At 73.2% G+C, this 22,195-nt stretch overlaps 3 protein-coding genes across 5 annotated transcripts; all 3 read left to right on the forward strand.

Moving 5' to 3' along the window:
• Positions 1–957: 957 nt before the first annotated feature.
• Positions 958–10,818, forward strand: TSC22D4 (TSC22 domain family member 4). 2 transcript variants are annotated; one of them, XM_048833631.2, is made up of 4 exons: positions 958–1,958; positions 2,428–2,582; positions 9,561–9,612; positions 10,000–10,818. In XM_048833631.2, the coding sequence occupies exons 1-4, from the start codon at positions 1,389–1,391 to the stop codon at positions 10,168–10,170; spliced, it is 948 nt and encodes a 315-aa protein (XP_048689588.2). In that variant the 5' UTR covers positions 958–1,388; the 3' UTR covers positions 10,171–10,818. The 2 variants fall into 2 exon arrangements, with proteins under 2 accessions (XP_048689588.2, XP_048689589.2); XM_048833632.2 differs by having other exon boundaries at positions 9,564–9,612.
• A 4,840-nt stretch (positions 10,819–15,658) lies between these two features.
• On the forward strand, positions 15,659–18,481 carry LOC125628570 (uncharacterized). Of its 2 annotated transcripts, none has more exons than XM_048833634.2 (4): positions 15,659–16,343; positions 16,752–16,937; positions 17,555–17,758; positions 17,957–18,481. In XM_048833634.2, the coding sequence occupies exons 2-4, from the start codon at positions 16,753–16,755 to the stop codon at positions 18,477–18,479; spliced, it is 912 nt and encodes a 303-aa protein (XP_048689591.2). In that variant the 5' UTR covers positions 15,659–16,343; position 16,752; the 3' UTR covers positions 18,480–18,481. The 2 variants fall into 2 exon arrangements, 1 of the variants encoding a protein (XP_048689591.2); XR_012666314.1 differs by having other exon boundaries at positions 15,662–16,331; positions 17,023–17,758; positions 17,957–18,462.
• Position 18,482: 1 nt separating this feature from the next.
• PPP1R35 (protein phosphatase 1 regulatory subunit 35) lies at positions 18,483–21,621 on the forward strand. Its single transcript, XM_048833563.2, has 5 exons — positions 18,483–18,508; positions 18,923–19,340; positions 20,533–20,824; positions 20,993–21,123; positions 21,315–21,621. Exons 1-5 carry the CDS (start codon positions 18,483–18,485, stop codon positions 21,486–21,488), a joined length of 1,041 nt encoding a protein of 346 aa, XP_048689520.2. The 3' UTR covers positions 21,489–21,621.
• The last annotated feature ends 574 nt before the right edge of the window (positions 21,622–22,195 follow it).

A 22,195-nucleotide genomic window follows, 5' to 3' on the forward strand; every position in this document is an offset into this window, starting at 1 on the left:
CGGAGCACTGGATAATTAGGCACGAGAGTAATCAAGTCATTGCCTAATGATCTTACTTTTGGTTTGGGTCACTGCGGCGGGGAAGGGGTTAACGGGGCGGGGTGGGGGGCTGCAGCAGGGAAGGGGTTAGGGGGTGGGGGCGGGGGGCGCCATAGCAGGGAAGGGGTTAATAGGGCAGTGGGGGGCCACGGCGGGAAGGGATTAAAGGGGCGGAGTGGGGGCACTATGGCGGGGAAGGGGTTAATGGGGCAGGGGTGGGGGGCGCCGTGGCAGGGGTGGGGGGTTGCGGTAGGGAATGGGTTAATGGGGTGGGGAAGGGCTTAATGCGGTGGGGGGCAGGGGCACCGTGTTGGGGAGAGTTAATGGGGTAGGGTGAGGGCACGGCGGGAAAGGGGTTAACGGGAAGGGGGTGGGCGCGGCGAGGCAGGGCAGGGGTTAAAAGGGTGGGGTGGGGCACCGCGGCAGGGAAGGGGTTAACGGGGTGGGGGGCGCAGCGGGGAAGGGGTTAACGGGGTGGGGTGGGCGCGCAGGGGGGAAGAGGTTAATGGGAAGGGGGTGGGGGGCCGCGGCGGGGACGGGGTTAATGGGAAGGGGGTGGGGGGCTGCGGCAGGGAAGGGGTTAACGGGGCAAGGGCGCCGTGGCGGGAAAGGGGTTAACGGGGCGGGGGGGGCGCCGTGGCGGGGAAGGGGTTAACGGGGCGGGGGGGGGCGCCGTGGCGGGGAAGGGGTTAACGGGGCGGGGGGGGCGCCGTGGCGGGGAAGGGGTTAACGGGGCGGGGTGTACCGAGCAGGCGGGCTGGTCGGGGGGAGGAGCTGCCTGCTGGCCGGGAGGGGGCGGGGCCGGGGGCGGGGGCGGGTTTGGGGGAGCTGTCAGGGGGCCGGGAGGGGCGGGGGCGGGGCTTCGGGGAGCTGTCAGCTGGACGGGCGGGGGCGGGGCTTCGGGGAGCTGTCAGCTGGTCGGGGCGGGGGTTGGACTTCCTGGAGTGGGGACTTGTCAACAGGCGGCAGGTCTGGCCTGACTCAGGCCGGGCGGTGGGGACCGGGGGGCGCCCCCAGGGCAGAGAATAAAGAACCCAGCGCCCCCCTCCCCGACTTGCCCCCCTTCTCCCGGATCCTGCCCCCCTGGGGTACCCCACTCCCTGCCCCAACTTCAGGGAACTTTGCAGCCCCACCCCCTCCACGGTGGGGGGCCGGGATGCCTGAAGCCCCCCAGAACTGCCCTGTGACCTTTGACCTGCAGGTGAGCTAGAATCGGGGGTCACCGGTGCCCCCCTTTGCGGCACGTGCCCGTGGGGATGTCACTGCCTGCGGCTCCGTCCCTGGCCGGAGACCCCAGCGCGGGCCCGGCGCGAGCCCGGCCCCGGTGAGTGGGCGCCGGCGCGGGGACCATGAGCGGCGCCAGGAAGAAGAGCAGCTTCCAGATCACCAGCATCACCAGCGAGTTCGAGCCCCTGGCGGTGCCGCCCGGCATGGAGCCGCCGGAGGACGTGGCCGTGCCGCGGAACGGGCCCCCCGGCGCAGCCTCCCGCTTCCGCCTGGTGAAGCTGGACCAGGGCCCGGGTGAGCCCTACAAACGGGGACGCTGGACATGCCTGGAGTTCTACGACCATGACCCCGAGCACCAGGCCGTGGGGCGGCTCCTGAGCACCGCCCGGCACCCGCAGTCCCTCGACTCCCGCCTGGAGCTGGCCGGGCTGGTGCCCAAGCCCCACGGCTACTTCAGCCCCCCTCTGCCACCGCCCTGGGGTGGGCATGGCCACTCCCAGGGCACAGCCCATCCCGGCGAGCACCTGCCCCGCTCACTGGGGGGTGGGGAGAGGACACCAGGGGGCGCCGCGCCAGGAGGCAGAGCTCACAGCCATGGGCCCACCACGGAGCCGAGCCTGGGGGTGGAAGAGCTGCTGCTGCCCCACGGCCTCACCCAGCGCATCCGGAGGGAGGTGGAGGAGAGGCACAAGGTAAAGGGGCCCGGATGCCTGGGTTCTGTGGGGCAGGGGAGCTCCACGGGGTAGCGGTCAGCCCCACCAGCCGGGGTTGGGGACAAGTGGCTGGGGAGGGGGGGAGGGGGGGAGTGACTGTGGTGGGGCCACCCCTGGGGCACCATCTCACCTCCCCTTCGAAAGACCTGCTCGGGGTAGTGTTGGCAGGTGGAACTCCCCGCCACTGGATGCCAGCAGGGCTGACAGCTTGGCCAGGGGGCAGAGCAGGTTTATTTTGGGGTTGGGGGTGAGGACCGCCCTCTCCTGTGCCGAAAAGTGGTGAGATGCATTGTGGGAATTTCTGAGCTCTGACCCCCCCTCCCAGCTGCTAACTCTCCCCCTACGCATCCCCATCTCACCCCATAGCCAGCCAGTACCCCACCCCAGGGCTGGAGTGGGGCCAGCGCCCCGTGGAGGCCCCATCTCTAACTCTGCCTCTCCTCCCCAGGTGCCACCCCGAGGCTCCCGCCCCTCATCTCCGGCCCCCCACTTTTTCCGGGAAGGGAGCCCCATCCGGAAGGGGTCAGACCCCTTTGGAGGCCACCTCAGCCTGGCCCGCTCCATGTTCGCAATGGGGGCGCACCAGGACAGCGATGATGAAAGGTGAGGCGGAACTTCCTGTCCGGTGCGCCTGACGGAGGGCGGGACTTCCTGATTTGCTGAGGGGTGGGTTGGATGGGGGGTGGGGGGCTGCAGGGCTGAGGCCAGCGGGGGGCAGGGTGGGGGGCGGACGTGCTCAGTGGAAGAGGAAGGAAGCTGGGGGGGGGAAGTTGCATTTGAATGGCTGGGAGCGGATGTGACTCAGTTGTGCTTCATGGATCGGGCGGTGGGGATTAGGGGGGATCCCGGCAGCAGGGGAGAGGGGCACTATGGGGAATGCAGGGTGGGGGGCAGAGGAGCAGATCAGAGAGACCCTACAATAACAAACCTCTGCACAGCTAAGCCTTCCTTTTGGTAGACCCTACAATAACGAGCGAGCGCTCCCAAGGCCCCCGAGGCTCGCAAGGGGGCCTGTACAGCCCTGCAGCCTCTGAGAGATGCTACAATAACAAACTGCCCCAGTGCTCCCAGCAGACCCCACGAGTGAGGGGCACCAGCAGAGCTGGGGGGGCAGGGCTGGACTAGCAGGGGCTGTGGATTGGGAGTGAGGGGCACAGGCAGAGCTGGGGGGCGCATATGCACCAGTGGGGGAGGGGAAGCCTTGGGGGTCATCTCCACTCACCCCACAGCTGAGACAGGGAACTCAGCTGGTGGCTGCTATCTCACCACTCACCACTAGGTGGCAACAGATCCTTAAACATTCCAGCTGGCGGGGGATTAAAGAGGCGGGGGAGGGCAGGATGCCTGGGTTCTCTCCCCATCTCTGGGAGGGGAGTGGGGGCTGGTGGTTAGAGCAGGGCAGCCTGGGAGGCAGGACGCCTGGGTTCTATTCCCAGAGTGTGCATTTGCAGGGGGTGGGTTATGGTCCCAGTTTCCATGGTAACCCCCCCATGTGTCCTGCCCCCCCACCGAGGAAATATAAACAGAAGGTGGCAGCCTCATAAAGCCGCCTTTGTTCCCCCCACCCCCACAGACTCCTGATCAGCAATGGTGCTCCCCTCCCCCATCCCTGTGTATGTCCCCCCATGTGAGGCACGGGGCCCGTTCCCTCTAGGGGGTGCTGGCTCCCACCCGGCCCCAGGGCGGGGACTGGCTGGCTCAGGGGGGCGGGGAATGGGGCACAGGGGTCTTTTCAGGTGCTGCGTCTCGAGGGAGCTCTGTTGGGGGGAGCTGTGTCCCAACAGGGGGAGCTTTGGGCGGGAGGGGCTGTGTCCCGAGGGGGGGAGCTCCCTTTCTCCACTGCCAGCTGGGCATGGTGCCAGGCGCCCCATGTGAGCCGTCCCCCCACCTCCCGGGAAGGGGGGTGCTGGGGGGGGTGGTGCCCGGCCAATGGGAGTGAATGAGCGGGGGCTGGGCAGCGCTGGCTGGCAGCGAACAGCTGGGTGCTTGTACCACAGCAGAGCCGGGCACCTCGGCGTCTGCCTCCCTTGCAAGCCAGGGTCCCTTTGCTCCCCCCAAGGGCTCTGCCCCCCAGCCGGGCTCCCAGTGGCTCAGGGACTTGGGCTGCGGAGGATCCCAGGGTAGTCGGGCCCCCATGGCGCTGGAGCTGCCGGGCATCTCAGTCAAGTCCCGGGTGAGCTGCTTTGAGGCGCAGCGGGAGCCCCGCAGCTGCGGGTGCTGCTCCCTCCCGGACACCGGGGACCCCACCCGCTCCCGCCGCCGGGGCTGTGCCTCGCCGGCCCCCTCCCGAGGCACGTCCCCTGCTCGGGCCAAGCCGGGGGCCCCGGGGCCCCAGAGCCGGGGGCAGCCGGGCGCTGGGCGCCGAGACATTGACAAAACCCTGCTCTCCCTGCTGCTCATCTTCCACAGGTACCGGGGAGCAGGAGGGGAGGGGCTCAGGGGCTGCCCACCTGGGGGGCAAGGTCATGGCCAGGCTGCGTCTCGTGTGGGGGCCGGATCTGAGGGGCTGCGTCTCAGGTGGGCAGCCAGGGGTGGGTGAGTAGGGAGGCCAGAGAGGGGGCTCAGGCTGTATTTGGGGGTTGCTTGAACCTGGGTGTATTTGGGGGGTTGAGTTGGTTAAAGTTTGGGGATCAGGATGAGTTTGGGGGGCTCAGTCTGAATCTGGCATGAGGTTTAGGGGTGCGGTGTCAGGGCATCCCAGCTGAGGTCTTGGGGTGACTTTGAGGTACTTTAGGGCGGAGTTTGGGTGTCAGACTGGGGAGAGCTTTGGGGGGCAGGGGCACCATTGGAGGCAAAAAGCCCAATCTAGGGAGCTGGTTCCCCGTGGTATAAAGTTCCGGGATGTCACATCCATGTCTGGGGCTGCAGGTCGGGAGTGAAGAGTGCCGGCCGGGCCGGGGTGTGCGGGTCAGGAGTGAGGGGCGCCGGCCGGGCCGTGGGGCTGCGGGTCGGGAGTGAGGGGCGCCGGCCGGGCCGGGGTGTGTGGGTCGGGAGTGAGGGGCGCCGGCCGGGCCGGGGTGTGTGGGTCGGGAGTGAGGGGCGCCGGCCGGGCCGTGGGGCTGCGGGTCGGGAGTGAGGGGCGCCAGTGGGGCCGGGGTGTGCGGGTCGGGAGTGAGGGGCGCCGGCTGGGCCGTGGGGCTGCGGGTCGGGAGTGAGGGGCGCCGGCGGGGCCGGGGTGTGCGGGTCGGGAGTGAGGGGCGCCGGTGGGGCCGGGGTGTGCGGGTCGGAAGTGAGGGGCGCCAGCGGGGCCGGGGTGTGCGGGTTGGGAGTGAGGGGCGCCGGCCGGGCCGGGGGGCTGGGGGTCGGGAGTGAGGGGCGCCGGCGGGGCTGGGGGTCGGGAGTGAGGGGCGCCAGCCGGGCTGGGGGTTGGGAGTGAGGGGCGCCGGCCGGGCCGGGGGGCTGCGGGTCGGGAGTGAGGGGCGCTGGCGGGGCCGGGGTGTGCGGTTCGGGAGTGAGGGGCGCCGGCGGGGCCGGGGTGTGCGGGTTGGGAGTGAGGGGTGCCGGCCGGGCCGGGGGTCGGGAGTGAGGGGCGCCGGCCGGGCCGGGGGGCTGCGGGTCGGGAGTGAGGGGCGCCGGCGGGGCCAGGGTGTGCGGGTCGGGAGTGAGGGGCGCCGGCCGGGCTGGGGAGCTGCGGGTCGGGAGTGAGGGGCGCCGGCGGGGCCAGGGTGTGCGGGTCGGGAGTGAGGGGCGCCGGCGGGGCCGGGGTGTGCGGGTCGGGAGTGAGGGGCGCCGGCGGGGCCGGGGTGTGCGGGTCGGGAGTGAGGGGCGCCGGCCGGGCCGGGGGGCTGGGGGTCGGGAGTGAGGGGCGCCGGCGGGGCTGGGGGTCGGGAGTGAGGGGCGCCAGCCGGGCTGGGGGTCGGGAGTGAGGGGCGCCGGCGGGGCAGAGGGGCTGGGAGTCGGGAGTGAGGGGCGCCGGCCGGGCCGGGGTGTGCGGGTCGGGAGTGAGGGGCGCCGGCGGGGCAGGGGGGCTGGGGGTCGGGAGTGAGGGGTGCTGGTGGTGCCGGGGGCTGGGGGTCGGGAGTGAGGGGCGCCGGCCGGGCCGGGGTGTGCGGGTCGGGAGTGAGGGGCGCCGGCGGGGCAGGGGGGCTGGGGGTCGGGAGTGAGGGGCACTGGTGGGGCAGAGGGGCTGGGGTGCTGGTGGTGCTGGGGGCTGGGGGTCGGGAGTGAGGGGCGCCGGCCGGGCCGGGGGGCTGGGGGTCGGGAGTGAGGGGCGCCGGCCGGGCCGGGGGACTGGGGGTCGGGAGTGAGGGGTGCTGGCCGGGCCGGGAGGCTGGGGGTCGGGAGTGAGGGGCGCCGGCCGGGCCGGGGGTCGGGAGTGAGGGGCGCTGGTGGTGCCGGTGGCTGGGGGTCGGGAGTGAGGGGCGCCGGCCGGGCCGGGGGGCTGGGGGTCGGGAGTGAGGGGCGCCGGCCGGGCCGGGGGGCTGGGGGTCGGGAGTGAGGGGTGCTGGCCGGGCCGGGAGGCTGGGGGTCGGGAGTGAGGGGCGCCGGCCGGGCCGGGGGTCGGGAGTGAGGGGCGCTGGTGGTGCCGGTGGCTGGGGGTCGGGAGTGAGGGGCGCCGGCCGGGCCGGGGGGCTGGGGGTCGGGAGTGAGGGGCGCCGGCCGGGCCGGGGGGCTGGGGGTCGGGAGTGAGGGGTGCTGGCCGGGCCGGGAGGCTGGGGGTCGGGAGTGAGGGGCGCCGGCCAGGCCGGAGGTCGGGAGTGAGGGGCGCTGGTGGTGCCGGGGGCTGGGGGTCGGGAGTGAGTGGCGCCGGCGGGGCAGGGGGGCTGGGGGTCGGGAGTGAGGGGCGCCGGAGGGGCTGGGGGTCAGGAGTGAGGGGCGCTGGTGGTGCCGGGGGGCTGGGGGTCGGGAGTGAGGGGTGCTGGCCGGGCCGGGGGGCTGGGGGTCAGGAGTGAGGGGCGCTGGTGGTGCCGGGGGGCTGGGGGTCGGGAGTGAGGGGCGCTGGTGGTGCCGGGGGGCTGGGGGTCAGGAGTGAGGGGCGCTGGTGGTGCCGGGGGGCTGGGGGTCGGGAGTGAGGGGCGCCGGCGGGGCTGGGGGTCGGGAGTGAGGGGCGCCAGCCGGGCTGGGGGTCGGGAGTGAGGGGCGCCGGCCGGGCCGGGGGGCTGCGGGTCGGGAGTGAGGGGCGGTGGCGGGGCCGGGGTGTGCGGGTCGGGAGTGAGGGGCGCCGGCGGGGCCGGGGTGTGCGGGTTGGGAGTGAGGGGTGCCGGCCGGGCCGGGGGGCTGGGGGTCGGGAGTGAGGGGTGCCGGCCGGGCCGGGGGTCGGGAGTGAGGGGCGCCGGCCGGGCCGGGGGGCTGCGGGTCGGGAGTGAGGGGCGCCGGCGGGGCCAGGGTGTGCGGGTCGGGAGTGAGGGGCGCCGGCCGGGCTGGGGGGCTGCGGGTCGGGAGTGAGGGGCGCCGGCGGGGCCAGGGTGTGCGGGTCGGGAGTGAGGGGCGCCGGCGGGGCCGGGGTGTGCGGGTCGGGAGTGAGGGGTGCCGGCGGGGCCGGGGTGTGCGGGTCGGGAGTGAGGGGCGCCGGCGGGGCCGGGGTGTGCGGGTCGGGAGTGAGGGGCGCCGGCCGGGCCGGGGGGCTGGGGGTCGGGAGTGAGGGGCGCCGGCGGGGCTGGGGGTCGGGAGTGAGGGGCGCCAGCCGGGCTGGGGGTCGGGAGTGAGGGGCGCCGGCGGGGCAGAGGGGCTGGGAGTCAGGAGTGAGGGGTGCTGGTGGTGCCGGGGGCTGGGGGTCGGGAGTGAGGGGCGCCGGCCGGGCCGGGGTGTGCAGGTCGGGAGTGAGGGGCGCCGGCGGGGCAGGGGGGCTGGGGGTCGGGAGTGAGGGGTGCTGGTGGTGCCGGGGGCTGGGGGTCGGGAGTGAGGGGCGCCGGCCGGGCCGGGGTGTGCGGGTCGGGAGTGAGGGGCGCCGGCGGGGCAGGGGGGCTGGGGGTCGGGAGTGAGGGGCGCTGGTGGGGCAGAGGGGCTGGGGTGCTGGTGGTGCTGGGGGCTGGGGGTCGGGAGTGAGGGGCGCCGGCCGGGCCGGGGGGCTGGGGGTCGGGAGTGAGGGGCGCCGGCCGGGCCGGGGGGCTGGGGGTCGGGAGTGAGGGGTGCTGGCCGGGCCGGGAGGCTGGGGGTCGGGAGTGAGGGGCGCCGGCCGGGCCGGGAGTCGGGAGTGAGGGGCGCTGGTGGTGCCGGTGGCTGGGGGTCGGGAGTGAGGGGCGCCGGCCGTGCCGGGGGGCTGGGGGTCGGGAGTGAGGGGCGCCAGCCGGGCCGGGGGGCTGGGGGTCGGGAGTGAGGGGTGCTGGCCGGGCCGGGAGGCTGGGGGTCGGGAGTGAGGGGCGCCGGCCGGGCCGGGGGTCGGGAGTGAGGGGCGCTGGTGGTGCCGGTGGCTGGGGGTCGGGAGTGAGGGGTGCTGGCCGGGCCGGGAGGCTGGGGGTCGGGAGTGAGGGGCGCCGGCCAGGCTGGGGGTCGGGAGTGAGGGGCGCTGGCCGGGCCGGGGGGCTGGGGGTCAGGAGTGAGGGGCGCTGGTGGTGCCGGGGGGCTGGGGGTCGGGAGTGAGGGGCGCTGGCCGGGCCGGGGGGCTGGGGGTTGGGAGTGAGGGGCGCTGGTGGTGCCGGGGGCTGGGGGTCGGGAGTGAGTGGCGCCGGCGGGGCAGGGGGGCTGGGGGTCGGGAGTGAGGGGTGCTGGCCGGGCCGGGAGGCTGGGGGTCGGGAGTGAGGGGCGCCGGCCAGGCCGGGGGTCGGGAGTGAGGGGCGCTGGTGGTGCCGGGGGCTGGGGGTCGGGAGTGAGTGGCGCCGGCGGGGCAGGGGGGCTGGGGGTCGGGAGTGAGGGGCGCCGGAGGGGCTGGGGGTCAGGAGTGAGGGGCGCTGGTGGTGCCGGGGGGCTGGGGGTCGGGAGTGAGGGGTGCTGGCCGGGCCGGGGGGCTGGGGGTCAGGAGTGAGGGGCGCTGGTGGTGCCGGGGGGCTGGGGGTCAGGAGTGAGGGGCGCTGGTGGTGCCGGGGGGGCTGGGGGTCAGGAGTGAGGGGCGCTGGTGGTGCCGGGGGGCTGGGGGTCGGGAGTGAGGGGCGCTGGCCGGGCCGGGGGGCTGGGGGTTGGGAGTGAGGGGCGCTGGTGGTGCCGGGGGCTGGGGGTCGGGAGTGAGTGGCGCCGGCGGGGCAGGGGGGCTGGGGGTCGGGAGTGAGGGGTGCTGGCCGGGCCGGGAGGCTGGGGGTCGGGAGTGAGGGGCGCCGGCCAGGCCGGGGGTCGGGAGTGAGGGGCGCTGGTGGTGCCGGGGGCTGGGGGTCGGGAGTGAGTGGCGCCGGCGGGGCAGGGGGGCTGGGGGTCGGGAGTGAGGGGCGCCGGAGGGGCTGGGGGTCAGGAGTGAGGGGCGCTGGTGGTGCCGGGGGGCTGGGGGTCGGGAGTGAGGGGTGCTGGCCGGGCCGGGGGGCTGGGGGTCAGGAGTGAGGGGCGCTGGTGGTGCCGGGGGGCTGGGGGTCAGGAGTGAGGGGCGCTGGTGGTGCCGGGGGGGCTGGGGGTCAGGAGTGAGGGGCGCTGGTGGTGCCGGGGGGCTGGGGGTCGGGAGTGAGGGGCGCCAGGCCCGGTGGTTCTGTCTCTCAGTCCCCGTCTGTCTCTGCCCCGCAGCAGCTCGGGCAGCAGCATGATCGCCATCGACAACAAGATCGAGCAGGCCATGGTGAGTGACAGGGCAGGGGAGCCTTGGGGGCAGGACGCCTGGGTTCTCTGCCCGGCTCTGGGAGGGGAGTGGGGGCTGGTGGGTGAGAGCAGGGGGGCGGGGAGCCAGGACTCCTGGGTTCTCTCCCCGGCTCTGGGAGGGGAGCGGGGCTGGTGGGTGAGAGCAGGGGGGCTGGGAGCCAGGACTCCTGGGTTCTCTCCCCGGCTCTGGGAGGGGAGTGGGGGCTGGTGGGTTAGAGCAGGGGGGCTGGGAGCCAGGACTCCTGGGTTCTCTCCCCGGCTCTGGGAGGGGAGCGGGGGTTGCTGGGTTAGAGCGGGGGTGCTGGGAGCCAGGACTCCTGGGTTCTCTCCCTGGCTCCGGGCCCTGACCCCCATCCCTGCCCCCCAGGACCTGGTGAAGAGCCACCTGATGTTCGCGGTGCGGGAGGAGGTGGAGGTGCTGCGGGAGCAGATCAAGGAGCTGGCCGAGCGCAACGCGGCCCTGGAGTGGGAGAACGGGCTCCTGCGCTCCCTGGCCAGCCCCGAGCAGCTGGCCCAGCTCCGCCGCCCCACGGCCTGACCCCCACCGGGGCCACGCGCGCTACGATCCCGCACATGTGAAGGGGCCTGGCCGGACAGGGGGGGCTACTGACACAGCACGTGCCTTGGGGGAGGGGATGGAGCCAGGACTCCTGGGTTCAGTTCTCAGCTCTGACAGGGGACAGCGAACTGGTGGGTTAGAGCAGGGGGGCTGGGAGCCAGGACTCCTGGGTTCTCTTCCCAGCTCTGGGAGGGCAGTGGGGGCTGGTGGTTAGAACAGGGGGGCTGGGAGCCAGGACTCCTGGGTTCTCCCCCCGGCTCTGGGCGGGGAGTGGGGGCTGGTGGGTCAGAGCAGGGGAGCTGTGGGCAGCAGGACTCCTGGCTCTGGGTTGGGGGCAGCTTCTCAGGGTGGGGGTTTTAATGCAGCGGGGTGGGTGTGGGGGGGCTCCATGCACTGGTGGGGGTGCCATGCCCAAAGCAGAGGGACTGGAGTGGCCAGGGCAGGGGTGGCCCCCCAAGACTGGCTGGGGGGGCTGTTGGCCACGTGGGCGAAGAGGACTGGGCCGTAGGGGGGGCAGAGAAACCCCCGATGTGGGGGAGGGGACGGGACGGGACGGTGGTGGCAATAATAATAATTTGTAATAAAGAAACTTTTATAGTATTTCAGGTTATTAAAATAGCAGCAGCAGCCGAGCCTGCGTCTGTGTGTGGGCGCTAGGGGGCGCCGCGCTGGGGGGCCCGGGGCGCTGTGTGGGGCTCAGCAGGGGGCTCTCCAGCCGTCTGACCGTCCAGCCCTGGTCCCTTTGGCTGAGGAAATGTTCCAGCCCAGTCTGTGGGGTGCGAAACCCCGAAATCCCGGCTCGGGTGACCCCATCCTGCCCACTGCGCCCCGGCCACGTCAGCTGGACAGGGACAAATGGTCACTGTGCAGGTAACCAGCCGCCCCGCCCTGGAGGTGGCCACGTCTCAGTGCCGGGGGAGGTGTCCCCGTGTCACTGGCCGCCCCGCCCCGGAGGTGGCCACGTCTCCAAGCTGGGTGAGGGGTCACCGGCCGCCCCGCCCCGGAGGTGGCCACGTCTCAGCGCCGGGTGAGGGGTCCCCGTGTCACCGGCCGCCCCGCCCCGGAGGTGGCCACGTCTCAGTGCCGGGGGAGGTGTCCCCGTGTCACTGGCCGCCCCGCCCCGGAGGTGGCCACGTCTCCAAGCTGGGTGAGGGGTCACCGGCCGCCCCGCTCCGGAGGTGGCCACGTCTCAGCGCCGGGTGAGGGGTCCCCGTGTCACCGGCCACCCCGCCCCGGAGGTGGCCACGTCTCAGCGCCAGGTGAGGGGTCCCCGTGTCACCGGCCGCCCCGCCCCGGAGGTGGCCACGTCTCAGCGCCGGGTGAGGGGTCCCCGTGTCACCGGCCGCCCCGCCCCGGAGGTGGCCACGTCTCAGCGCCGGGTGAGGGGTCCCTGTGTCACCGGCCGCCCCGCCCAGAGGTGGCCACGTCTCAGCGCCGGGTGAGGGGTCCCCGTGTCACCGGCCGCCCCACCCCGGAGGTGGCCACGTCTCAGCGCCGGGTGAGGGGTCCCCGTGTCACCGGCCGCCCCGCCCAGAGGTGGCCACGTCTCAGCGCCGGGTGAGGGGTCCCCGTGTCACCGGCCGCCCCGCCCAGAGGTGGCCACGTCTCAGCGCCGGGTGAGGGGTCCCCGTGTCACCAGCTGCGGCGGGACACTTTGTTTTGACGTTTGAAGGCGGGGGAACAAAGACGTTTGTTCTGTTCCCGGTCCCCCCTCCCCCTCGGACACCCTGTTCCAGCCGAGGCAGGACAATGGGGACGGACCATCAGTGGCCCCGGGGTGGGGGAGGCAGCGAATAAAGAGCGTCTTGTTCATGGTGCTGGGGACAGGCCAAGGAATCAGCTGGGTGCCCATGGGGCGGGGGCTGGACCCTCCCCAGGCCTGGACTCTGCAGTCATTATGTATCTGTGGGGCAACAGGTGGGGGGGTGTTGGAAGAGCGAAGTTGCAGAGGTTCCCCCTGCTGGACGGCTCAGCCCGTGCCCTGGGTCCTCCGCCCTGCACCTGGAAACACCGGACCCACATCCCCCACTCTGGGGCTGGGATCTGGGGCCTGTGGGTCGGGAGTGAGGGGCACCAAAAGATTTGGAAAATGTAACAGAAAAGTGGTGACCATTCCCCCTGCCCCCCTCTGCTGCTCTAACCCACCAGCCCTCACTGCCCTCCCAGAGCTGGGGAGAGGACCCAGGAGTCCGGGCTCCCAGCCCCCCCCCCAACCCACCAGCCCCCACTCCCCTCCCAGAGCTGGGGAGAGGACCCAGGAGTCCGGGCTCCCAGCCCCCCCTGCTCTAACCCACCAGCCCCCACTGCCCTCCCGGAGCCGGGGAGAGGACCCAGGAGTCCGGGCTCCCAGCCCCCCCTGCTCTAACCCACCAGCCCCCACTCCCCTCCCAGAGCTGGGGAGAGGACCCAGGAGTCCGGGCTCCCAGCCCCCCCTGCTCTAACCCACCAGCCCCCACTGCCCTCCCGGAGCCGGGGAGAGGACCCAGGAGTCCGGGCTCCCAGCCCCCCCCCCCTAACCCACCAGCCCCCACTCCCCTCCCAGAGCTGGGGAGAGGACCCAGGAGTCCGGGCTCCCAGCCCCCCCTGCTCTAACCCACCAGCCCCCACTGCCCTCCCGGAGCCAGGGAGAGGACCCAGGAGTCCGGGCTCCCAGCCCCCACCCCTAACCCACCAGCCCCCACTCCCCTCCCAGAGCTGGGGAGAGGACCCAGGAGTCTGGGCTCCCAGCCCCCCCTGCTCTAACCCACCAGCCCTCACTGCCCTCCCAGAGCTGGGGAGAGGACCCAGGAGTCCGGGCTCCCAGCCCCCCCCCCAACCCACCAGCCCTCACTGCCCTCCCAGAGCTGGGGAGAGGACCCAGGAATCCGGGCTCCCAGCCCCCCCTGCTCTAACCCACCAGCCCCCACTCCCCTCCCAGAGCTGGGGAGAGGACCCAGGAGTCTGGGCTCCCAGCCCTCCCTGCTCTAACCCACCAGCCCCCACTCCCCTCCCAGAGCTGGGGAGAGGACCCAGGAGTCCGGGCTCCCAGCCCCCCCCTCTAACCCACCAGCCCCCACTCCCCTCCCAGAGCTGGGGAGAGGACCCAGGAGTCCGGGCTCCCAGCCCCCCGCCTCTAACCCACCAGCCCTCACTGCCCTCCCAGAGCTGGGGAGAGGACCCAGGAGTCCTGGCTCCCAGCCCCCGCCAGCTCTAACCCACCAGCCCCCACTGCCCTCCCAGAGCCGGGGAGAGGACCCAGGAGTCCGGGCTCCCAGCCTGGGGATGTGGAGGGCGTTTGGTTTTCATGTCATTCACCTGCTCAGTCCTTGAGTGACTGGAAGAGACGGACAGGGACTCAGACAGACAGACAGATCCTGGTGCCCCTCACTCCCGACCCGCAGCCCCTGCCAGCCCAGCCCCACCCCCCAGCTCTGCCGGCGCCCCTCACTCCCGACCTGCAGCCCCCTTGATCGCTGGGTTCCTGACCCCGCCTCACAATGGGGCCAGAGAAGCTAGAACCCCTGGGCTCGGGGCCGCGGAGGCAGGGCGCCATGTGGGTGCAGGGGGTGCTGGTGGTTCTGCTGTCCGGGCTCTCGGCGCCAGGCCGGGCCCAGGCCGCGCGGTGCCGGGTGGGGGAGCGGCTGCCGGTGTCCGGCCCGGGGGGGACCCCGGCCCAGCTGCCCCGGGCCCGTTGTCCCTGCGTCCCACTGCACTGGGTGCGTCTGGCCGCGGCGGGGGCCGGCTTGGCTCTCGGCCTGCTCTGGGTCCGGTGCCGGAGGGTGAGTCCCTGCCCCCGCCTGGGATCTGTCCCAGAATCCCATGGGGCAGCGAGGGCCGAGCCCGCACACCCCGACCTCACGCCCTCTCTCTCTCCCCGCCCAGGCCCCCGCCCCCCAGGACCCGGGGCCCCCCGAGGCCGCCCTGCTGCGCGACGTGTCCGGCCTCTTGATTTTCATCCGCGCCCAGCTGCGGCAGCTCGCGAGGACGGAGAGGGGAGATGCCCCCCTGCTGCCCCCCTGCCCCTCAGGGGCCCCTCGGTCCCACGCCGCCCACCAGTAGGGGGCTGGAGTGGCCTCCTGGCCTGGAGATAAGCCTCCGCTCGTGCCCCCCGGGGGCTCCCACACGACGGCGAAGGACCCTCAGCCCGCAGCGTCGTTGGGGGGGTCGGGGGGGTCAGCCCCGCAATACCATGGCGCATCTGTCTGTCCGGCCCCACAGGGCATGGGAATAAACATGGCTGGGAACGTCCGCAGGGGGCGTCACTCGCCTTGGTGTAGGGAGACTCCCCTCCCCCAGCCCCCCATCTCCCTTCCCCCAGCCCCCTCTCCCCTGGCCCCCCGGCCAGCCCTCCCTGGGATCCCCTTCCCCCCCACTCCCCTCCCCCAGTGCTCCCCTCCTCCAGGCAGCCCCCTACAGCCCTCCCCTCCCCCCAGTGTTCCCCTACTACTCAGCCCCCCCTTTGCCCCCCAGAAGCGACTGACCTCCCCCCCACCAGCCGAGCCCTACCATGGGGCAGTGGGAGGCTGGAAATTGGGCCAACTGAAAAGGTCAGAGGTCACAGGTCAGGTGGCAGAGAGGGTATGAAGGGGAGGTCAGAGGTCATGGGATTGGGGTGATTGAACTACATCTCCCACAATGCCCCATGGGGAGGGAGGGAACTACATCTACCAGAATGACCCGCGGCGGGGGGGGGGGTGAAGAGGGAACTACATCTCCCACAATGCCCTGCGGGGAGGGGGAACTACATCTCCCACAATGCGCCGCGGGGAGGAGGCGGGCTCTTGCGCGGGGCTACACGTTACGCATGTGCAGTTGGACTCCGTTCTGCCTCTGTCCCGCGAGGAGTAGGGCGATGTGATGAGGGGCCAGAGCGGGCGAGTCACGTGGGGTCTGAGGGGGTGACGTAGAGGGAGGGGGGCTCTGGGGGGAGAGGTCTATGTGGGGGGTGATGCAGGGGGGCTCTGGGGGGGAGGGGGTCTACGGGGGATGATGCAGACAGAGGGAGTGGGGGATGGGTGTCTATGGGGGGCTCTGTGGGGGAGGGGGTCTATGGGGGGCGATGCAGAGGGGGTAAGGGGAGATCTATGGGGGGGCTCTAGCAGGGAGGGGGTTACGGGGGGTGATGCAGAGGGGGAAAGGGGGGTCTATGGGGGGGCTCTAAGGAGGAGGGGGTCTACAGGGGGTGATACGGAGGGGCTCGGGGGGGTTGTGTGGGGGCTCTGGGGGGGAGGGGATCTATGGGGGGGTTGTGTGGGAGCTCTGGGGGAGAGGGGGTCCACGGGGGTGATGCAGAGGGGGTGAGGGACGGGTGTCTATGGGGTCTTTGCGGGGGTTGCATGGGGGTTTGTGGGGGCGGGTGTCTATGGGGGGTGATGCAGAGGGGTGCGGGAGGAGAGTCTATGGGACATTCAGTGGGGCAGGGGATGTCCTTTGCTGGGTGCTGTGGGAGGGACGTCCCTGGGGGGGTGATGTGGGGCGGGGCCTATGGCAGTGACATGGGGGAGGGGGTCTCTGGTGAGGCATTTACACGGGAGGGTCGGGGGGACACACGAAGAGATATGGGGCTGAGCTGTGTGACCCATTAGAGGGTCTGCCTCAGATCCCCTTGGCGATGCCACTGCTTCCATGTCCCCCCCTCTGGGGACCCACCCCCTTCCTCAGGTCCTTTCCCCACGGGGCGGGGCCCCCTGCCCCCTCTGCACCCAGGGTCCCCGCTGTGGGGCGTCACCCCAAGGAGAAGGGCTTAAAATGGGGGCTGGGGATGTCAGCCTGGAAGGGGATCTGGGGGCCGTTTGCACGTGCCAGGGGCTGCCACCACCCAGCTATGGCAGGTCCTGCGCCCACAGACCAGAGCCGGGGAGAGAACCCAGGAGTCCTGGCTCCCAGCCCCCCCTGCTCCAACCCACCAGCCCCCACTCCCCTCCCTGAGCCTTCCAAGGAGGGAGACTCCGTGGCACCTGGAGGGGTGGGGCCGGAGGGGGCTCTGCAGGGGTGCGGTTTGGCCGCCGTGCTGAAGGGCCTGCCGGCCTGAGCCCCCCCCCGCCGGCCGTCTGTCTCCTCTGCCGTCACCCGGCCGGCTCTGGGGCTCTGTCCCCAGATCCTGAGGCGGCTGCTGCCCCGGGTGTGGCCGGGCGACTGGGGCCCATTCAGCTGACGAAGTGGCAAGTTCCGTCGTAAGTGGGGGGGGTCTGGGTGTCCCGGGCCGGGCTGGTGGCTGGGTGGGCGCTGGCTCGGGGCTAGGAGCGGCTTGAATTGGGAGGGTGTGTGGGTGTGGGGGGGGGGGGTCGGGTTGAGTTGAAGGGTGTGGGGATTTCCCGGGGGGGATGGGGGCGGCGGATGACACAGGGACCCCTCGCCCGGCGCTGAGATGCGCCCACCTCTGGGGCGGGGCGGCGGATGACAGAGGGACCCCTCGCCCGGCGCTGAGATGCGCCCAGCTCTGGGGCGGGGCGGCGGATGACAGAGGGACCCCTCGCCCGGCGCTGAGATGCGCCCAGCTCTGGGGCGGGGCGGCGGATGACAGAGGGACCCCTCGCCCGGCGCTGAGATGCGGCCGTTGATCCAGGCCTTTCCCTCGGCAGGATGAGTTCCGCACCTGGTCCCGGGTCTGGGTTTGCTCCTTCCCCAGCCCCGGATCCGACCCTCTGGGCTCCTCTCAGCCCGGTGAGAAGAAGAGACCCCTGGGCAAGCCGGGGTGCTCCGAGCCGGAGGCGTGGGACTGCGAGGAGGGGCTGCTGCCGGGGCCCTCTGCCGTGGAGCAGGTGGAGGTGAGCCGACCGGGGCGGTGAGGGGGGGCATGGACCCCTCCCCCTCCCCCTTCTGGGTTTAACACCCCTTTCCTCCTCCCCCCAGATCCGCTTCTTTGTCCATCGCCAGGTCGGGACCTCTGGAGTCCGAGGGCCCAGTTGTTCTGCCGGCTGACGGAGCTGGATGGCGGGGCGAGCGGCCTTCACGGCGCCGGCCTCTCCCCCGCCACACAGCGCTGCCCCCTGCTGGTGCAGGCGGGAGTGTCGTCTTCCTGCCAGACCGCCACCTTGCAGGACTGCATCTCCCAGGGTGCAGTGCGGGCACGGGTCGGAAATGTCGGCCTCCTGCTTGCTGGGAGACGTAGTCCACCATGGAGCGTTGCATGCTGGGAGACGTAGTCCACCGTGGAGCGTTGCTCGCTGGGAGACGTAGTCCACCGTGGAGTGTTGCTCGCTGGGAGACGTAGTCCGCCGTGGAGCGTTGCTCGCTGGGAGACGTAGTCCACCGTGGAGCGTTGCTCGCTGGGAGTCGTAGTCCGCCGTGGAGCATTGCATACTGGGAGTTTAGCTAACCACGGCTCCTGGAGTGGTCCCATCCCCCATGTGTCCCACACGCTCACTCTCCCCTTCCCCAGCAGGAGCTGCAGCCCAGCCCCCAATGGCACCTGGGGTGGGGGGATGCGCCCGGGGCCCCCAACGGCACGGCCGGTGGCAGCGAGGAGGAGCGGGAACGAGACGTGTGCAGCGCGGAGAACACCAGCCTCTTCTCCAGCTTCCAACACGTCGCCGTGGGCCTGGCCTTCGCCAAGGGGCGCCCCTTCCGCCAGCCCCCTAGACCAAGTGTGAGTGCCAGGGCTGGGGGGCCCCCTTCCGCAGTCCCCTACACCGCCTGTCCGTGCCGGGCTGGGAGTACCAAGGCCGCGAACCTGCCTGATGGGCTGTTCTCCCCCCTGTCCCTGGCTGGACCCCCCCCCCGCCCTGCCAGCCAGCTCTCTGCCCCCCCGGCCCTGCTACAGCCCCTGCATTTCCTCTCCCCACAGATCTCTTCATGGGGGCTGTGACAGCCACATCCAGCTTCCTGCTGCTGCTCCTGCTGTGCCCCGTCCAGCCCCTCCACCAGTTCCTGGAGGTAACTGCAGACCCCTGGCGGGGAGGACAGGGCTGGGACACCCAAAGGACCCACCCACCTTATTCTTCTTGGAGGCCGGGGGGGATCCCTGGCTGGCGGGGCCCCTGGTTCTGATTGGGGGGGATATGGGGCTGGCTGGGCCTGCGGGTCCAATCCAGGAGCGGGGAGCAGATCAGCGGGTGAGGCCGGCGTCTGCTGCTTTTCCCCAGCTGACCGGTAGCCCCAGCGAGTGGAGAGTCACCCTGCTGGCCCTGGTGCTCGGCCACTTCCTGCGCTCGGCCTTCTGGAGGCGAGTGACCCCGGGGAATCCTGCACCCCGTGAGGGGCCCGCAGCGCCCCCCCCCCCCCCGCCGGGGCCGCCGATCACGCGCCATCAAACTCCCGCAATAAAAATTGCAATTGAAACACCCGAGAAAACGTCGCACTGGACTTGAACGATGGTGAATGGGAAAAGGGAGGGGGGGCTGGGAGCCAGGACACCTGGGTTCTCTCCCCGGCTCTGGGAGGGGAGTGGGGACTGGTGGTTAGAGCTGGGGGGGGCTGGAAGCCGGGACTCCTGGGTTCTCTCCCCGGCTCTGGGAGGGAAGCGGGGGCTGGTGCTTAGAGCAGGGGGGGCTGGGAGCCAGGACGCCTGGGTTCTTTCCCTGGCTCTGGGAGGGGAGTGGGGACTGGTGGTTAGAGCTGGGGGGGGCTGGAAGCCGGGACTCCTGGGTTCTTTCCCTGGCTCTGGGAGGGGAGCGGGGGCTGGTGCTTAGAGCAGGGGGGGCTGGAAGCCAGGACGCCTGGGTTCTTTCCCTGGCTCTGGGAGGGGAGGGACTCTGCTCCCCTCAGGCTCCAGGGGGCGGGGCCAAGGGCGGGGCTTCGAGCCTTCCTGCAGCCCGCTAGAGCCTAGTGACAACGGCCGCCATGCTGGGGCGAGAACGAGGCTGCAGCCGGCGGACACGCCCCCCTACGGGCGCCGCCATATTGGTCTCAGAAGGAGGCCGCTGGTTGGCGCCATCTTGGAGTGGGAACGAGGCCGGCCGGGGAGGAGGGGCCGAGCCGCAGCCCCGCCCCCCCCACCTGCCGCAACCCCCGGCGGCCGCGCGCGGGAGCCGTTGCGGGGCCGGGCCAGGCTGGCGCCCCCCGGCGATGACGCGGCCCCCGCGGCCGGGCCCCCCCCCGCCCCGCTCCGGCCCGGGGCCCCGCCCCCCCGCGCGCTGCCCGCCCTGGACCTGTCGCTCAGCCCCGCGCGCGCCGGGGGCGGGATCCTGCGGCGGCGGCGCGGGGCGGGGGGGCGCGCGGGGAGACGCCAGGTGCGGGGGGCCTGTGCCGCGGGGGCTCACGGGAGCGGGGGGGGGGGGGCGCTGTGCCGCGGGGGCTCACGGGAGCGGGGGGGGCGCTGTGCCGCGGGGGCTCACGGGAGGGGCGGGGGGGCCTGTGCCGCGGGGGCTCACGGGAGCGGGGGGGGGGTCTGTGCCGCGGGGGCTCACGGGAGCGGGGGGGGGGGCTGTGCCGCGGGGGCTCACGGGAGCGGGGGGGGGGCCTGTGCCGCGGGGGCTCACGGGAGCGGGGGGGGGGGCTGTGCCGCGGGGGCTCACGGGAGCGGGGGGGGCCTGTGCCGCGGGGGCTCACGGGAGGGGCGGGGGGGCCTGTGCCGCGGGGGCTCACGGGAGGGGCGGGGGGGTCTGTGCCGCGGGGGCTCACGGGAGGAGCGGGGGGGGCGCTGTGCCGCGGGGGCTCACGGGAGCGGGGGGGGGCGCTGTGCCGCGGGGGCTCACGGGAGCGGGGGGGGGGCCTGTGCCGCGGGGGCTCACGGGAGGGGCGGGGGGGCCTGTGCCGCGGGGGCTCACGGGAGCGGGGGGGGGCCTGTGCCGCGGGGGCTCACGGGAGGGGCGGGGGGGCGCTGTGCCGCGGGGGCTCACGGGAGCGGGGGGGGCGCTGTGCCGCGGGGGCTCACGGGAGCGGGGGGGAGGAGCGGGGGGGGGGGGGCTGTGCCGCGGGGGCTCACGGGAGCGGGGGGAGGGGCGGGAGGGTCTATGCCGCGGGGGCTCAGGAGAGGGGCGGGGGCGCTGTGCCGCGGGGGCTCATGGGAGCGGGGGGGGGGCCTGTGCCGCGGGGGCTCACGGGAGGGGCGGGGGGCGCTGTGCCCCGGGGGCTCACGGGAGCGGGGGGGGGGCCTGTGCCGCGGGGGCTCACGGGAGCGGGGGGGGGCCTGTGCCGCGGGGGCTCACGGGAGCGGGGGGGGGAGGGGCGGGGGCGCTGTGCCGCGGGGGCTCACGGGAGCGGGGGGGGCCTGTGCCGCGGGGGCTCACGGGAGCGGGGGGGAGGGGCGGGGGCGCACGGGGGCGGGGGGGTCTATGCCGCGGGGGCTCAGGGGAGGGGCGGGGGGCCTGTGCCGCGGGGGCTCATGGGGGAGGGGGGCGAGTGTCAGGTGGGGCTCCGTGCCCCAGGGGATTCTGGGATAGCCCAGGCCCCTGCCCCAGGCTAACCCCTGCTCTCCCCCAGGTTCGGTTCCTGCTGGGCTCTGCCCCGGACGACGCCCGCCCCAGCCCGGAGCCCCCGGCCCCCCACAGCCCCCCGGTGGTGGCGCCGGGCGGGGCGGAGGCTCCGCGGGCGAAGACGGGGCTCGGGGGGGCGGGGGGGGACCTGGCCGCCCCCCAGCTGCTCACCAGCCTGGCCCTGGGCGAGGAGGTGCAGGCGGCCGCGCGCCAGGGCTTCGACGCCCACCGGGCCGCCCAGGAGCTGCTGGCCACGTCCTTCCTCGCCCGCTGCAGCGTGGAGGGCAAGGCGGCCGCAGGTGAGAGGTGGGGCGCCCCCCCGGCCCTGCCCCCTTCCCCGGCCGTGCCGGTGCCCCTCACTCCTGCCCCGCAACCCCCTGCCGGCCCAGCCCTGCCCCTCCCGACGCCCCAGACTCCCGCCCTGCAGGCCTGGGAGGGACATTCCCAGCCTCTCTCTGCTGCACCAGGTATGAACATCCCCCGGGAGCAGCAGCTGTACCAGGGGCTCGTCAGCCTGCAGGTGCCCGCGGAGGAGGTGCTGAGCTCTGCCCTGCGGGAGAAACTGTCGCTCGTCCCATCCCAGCCTGAGCCCCACAGGGTGAGTAACCCTCAGTGGGGCCTGTCCCCTCTAGGGGTCGCCAGCTCCCAGCCAGGGGCGGGGCATGGGGGCTGTCCCATCTGGGGGGCGCCAGCTCCCCTCTGGCCCCAGGACGGGGACTGGCTGGGTCAGGGGGGTGGGGAATGGGGCAGCTCTAGGTCTCACCAATGGGGTGTCTCCCCCCTTCCCAGGAGCCCGACCCCGGAGGCCCGGACCTGCTGATGTTCTACGAGCCCCTGGAGCTGTTCGCGGAGACCCCGTACCTGGGCGTGGAGGGGCTGCCCCCCCTGCGGCTCCAGCCCCACGTCCGACCCCCGGCCTCCGCCTTCCTGATGTTCCGCAAGGTCCAGCAGTGGGAGGCCTAGCGGGCTGGCCCATGGCGGGCTGGGCCTGAGAGACTGGTTCTGGGGGCCGCCCCGCCCCGCCCGAGCTGTGTCCACACCCTTTGTACCCAGCCCCCCCCGGGGGCCACCAAATAAACCCCCCTCTGGGCTCTCAGCTGCCGTGCCTGAGCATTGGGGGGACCCCCCACGTGCACTGTGGCCCCCTGCCACTGAGCGGGGTGGGGGAGGGGTGTGTCCCATTGAGCCCCATGGGGGGGAGGGGCGGTGGAGGATTGTGTTTCCCAGGATTCCTCGGGGGGGGCGGGAAGCGAGACATCCCATAATTCCTGGGCTGAATGGAGCGGGGACGTTTCCCAGCAGGCTCTGCACGCGGTCCTGGGGGAGGGGGAGGAAAAGGCGCCTACACACCCCAGCAGTCTTTGCGCGGCGGGACTGCATTTCCCATGAGGCTCGGCGGTGGCCCGGCCCCTTCCCGTCGTGCCCCGCGCGCAGGGATGGCGGGCGCCAGCGAGCCGCGGCTCTCGGCGGCGGAATTCGAACGGGTGAAGCTGAGTTACCTGGAAACCATCACCCAGGTAACGGGCCGGACCATGCGCCGGGGCGGGGGGAGATTCCCCGGGGCCTGGCTCCGGTTTTCATCCCTTCCCCTCCTCCCAGGAGCTGCAGGAGGCGGCCGGGCTGATGGGGCAGCTGGACCGGAACCTGAGCGCCTGGGCCCGGCGGGCGGG

The sequence above is a fragment of the Caretta caretta genome, chromosome 28, assembly GCF_965140235.1.
Source record: "Caretta caretta isolate rCarCar2 chromosome 28, rCarCar1.hap1, whole genome shotgun sequence".
Lineage (NCBI taxonomy): Eukaryota > Metazoa > Chordata > Testudines > Cheloniidae > Caretta > Caretta caretta.

Coding starts and splice junctions, on each gene's coding strand:
- TSC22D4 (XM_048833631.2), top strand. CDS start 1,389: ATGAGCGGCGCCAGGAAGAAGAGCAGCTTCCAGATCACCAGCATCACC. Junction 1,959..2,427: donor AGGTGGAGGAGAGGCACAAG/GTAAAGGGGCCC, acceptor TCTCCTCCCCAG/GTGCCACCCCGAGGCTCCCG. Junction 9,613..9,999: donor ACAAGATCGAGCAGGCCATG/GTGAGTGACAGG, acceptor CCTGCCCCCCAG/GACCTGGTGAAGAGCCACCT.
- LOC125628570 (XM_048833634.2), top strand. CDS start 16,753: ATGAGTTCCGCACCTGGTCCCGGGTCTGGGTTTGCTCCTTCCCCAGCC. Junction 16,938..17,554: donor CTGCCGTGGAGCAGGTGGAG/GTGAGCCGACCG, acceptor CTTCCCCAGCAG/GAGCTGCAGCCCAGCCCCCA. Junction 17,759..17,956: donor GCCAGCCCCCTAGACCAAGT/GTGAGTGCCAGG, acceptor CTCTCCCCACAG/ATCTCTTCATGGGGGCTGTG.
- PPP1R35 (XM_048833563.2), top strand. CDS start 18,483: ATGGTGAATGGGAAAAGGGAGGGGGG. Junction 18,509..18,922: donor AATGGGAAAAGGGAGGGGGG/GCTGGGAGCCAG, acceptor GCCTTCCTGCAG/CCCGCTAGAGCCTAGTGACA. Junction 21,124..21,314: donor CCCAGCCTGAGCCCCACAGG/GTGAGTAACCCT, acceptor CCCCCTTCCCAG/GAGCCCGACCCCGGAGGCCC.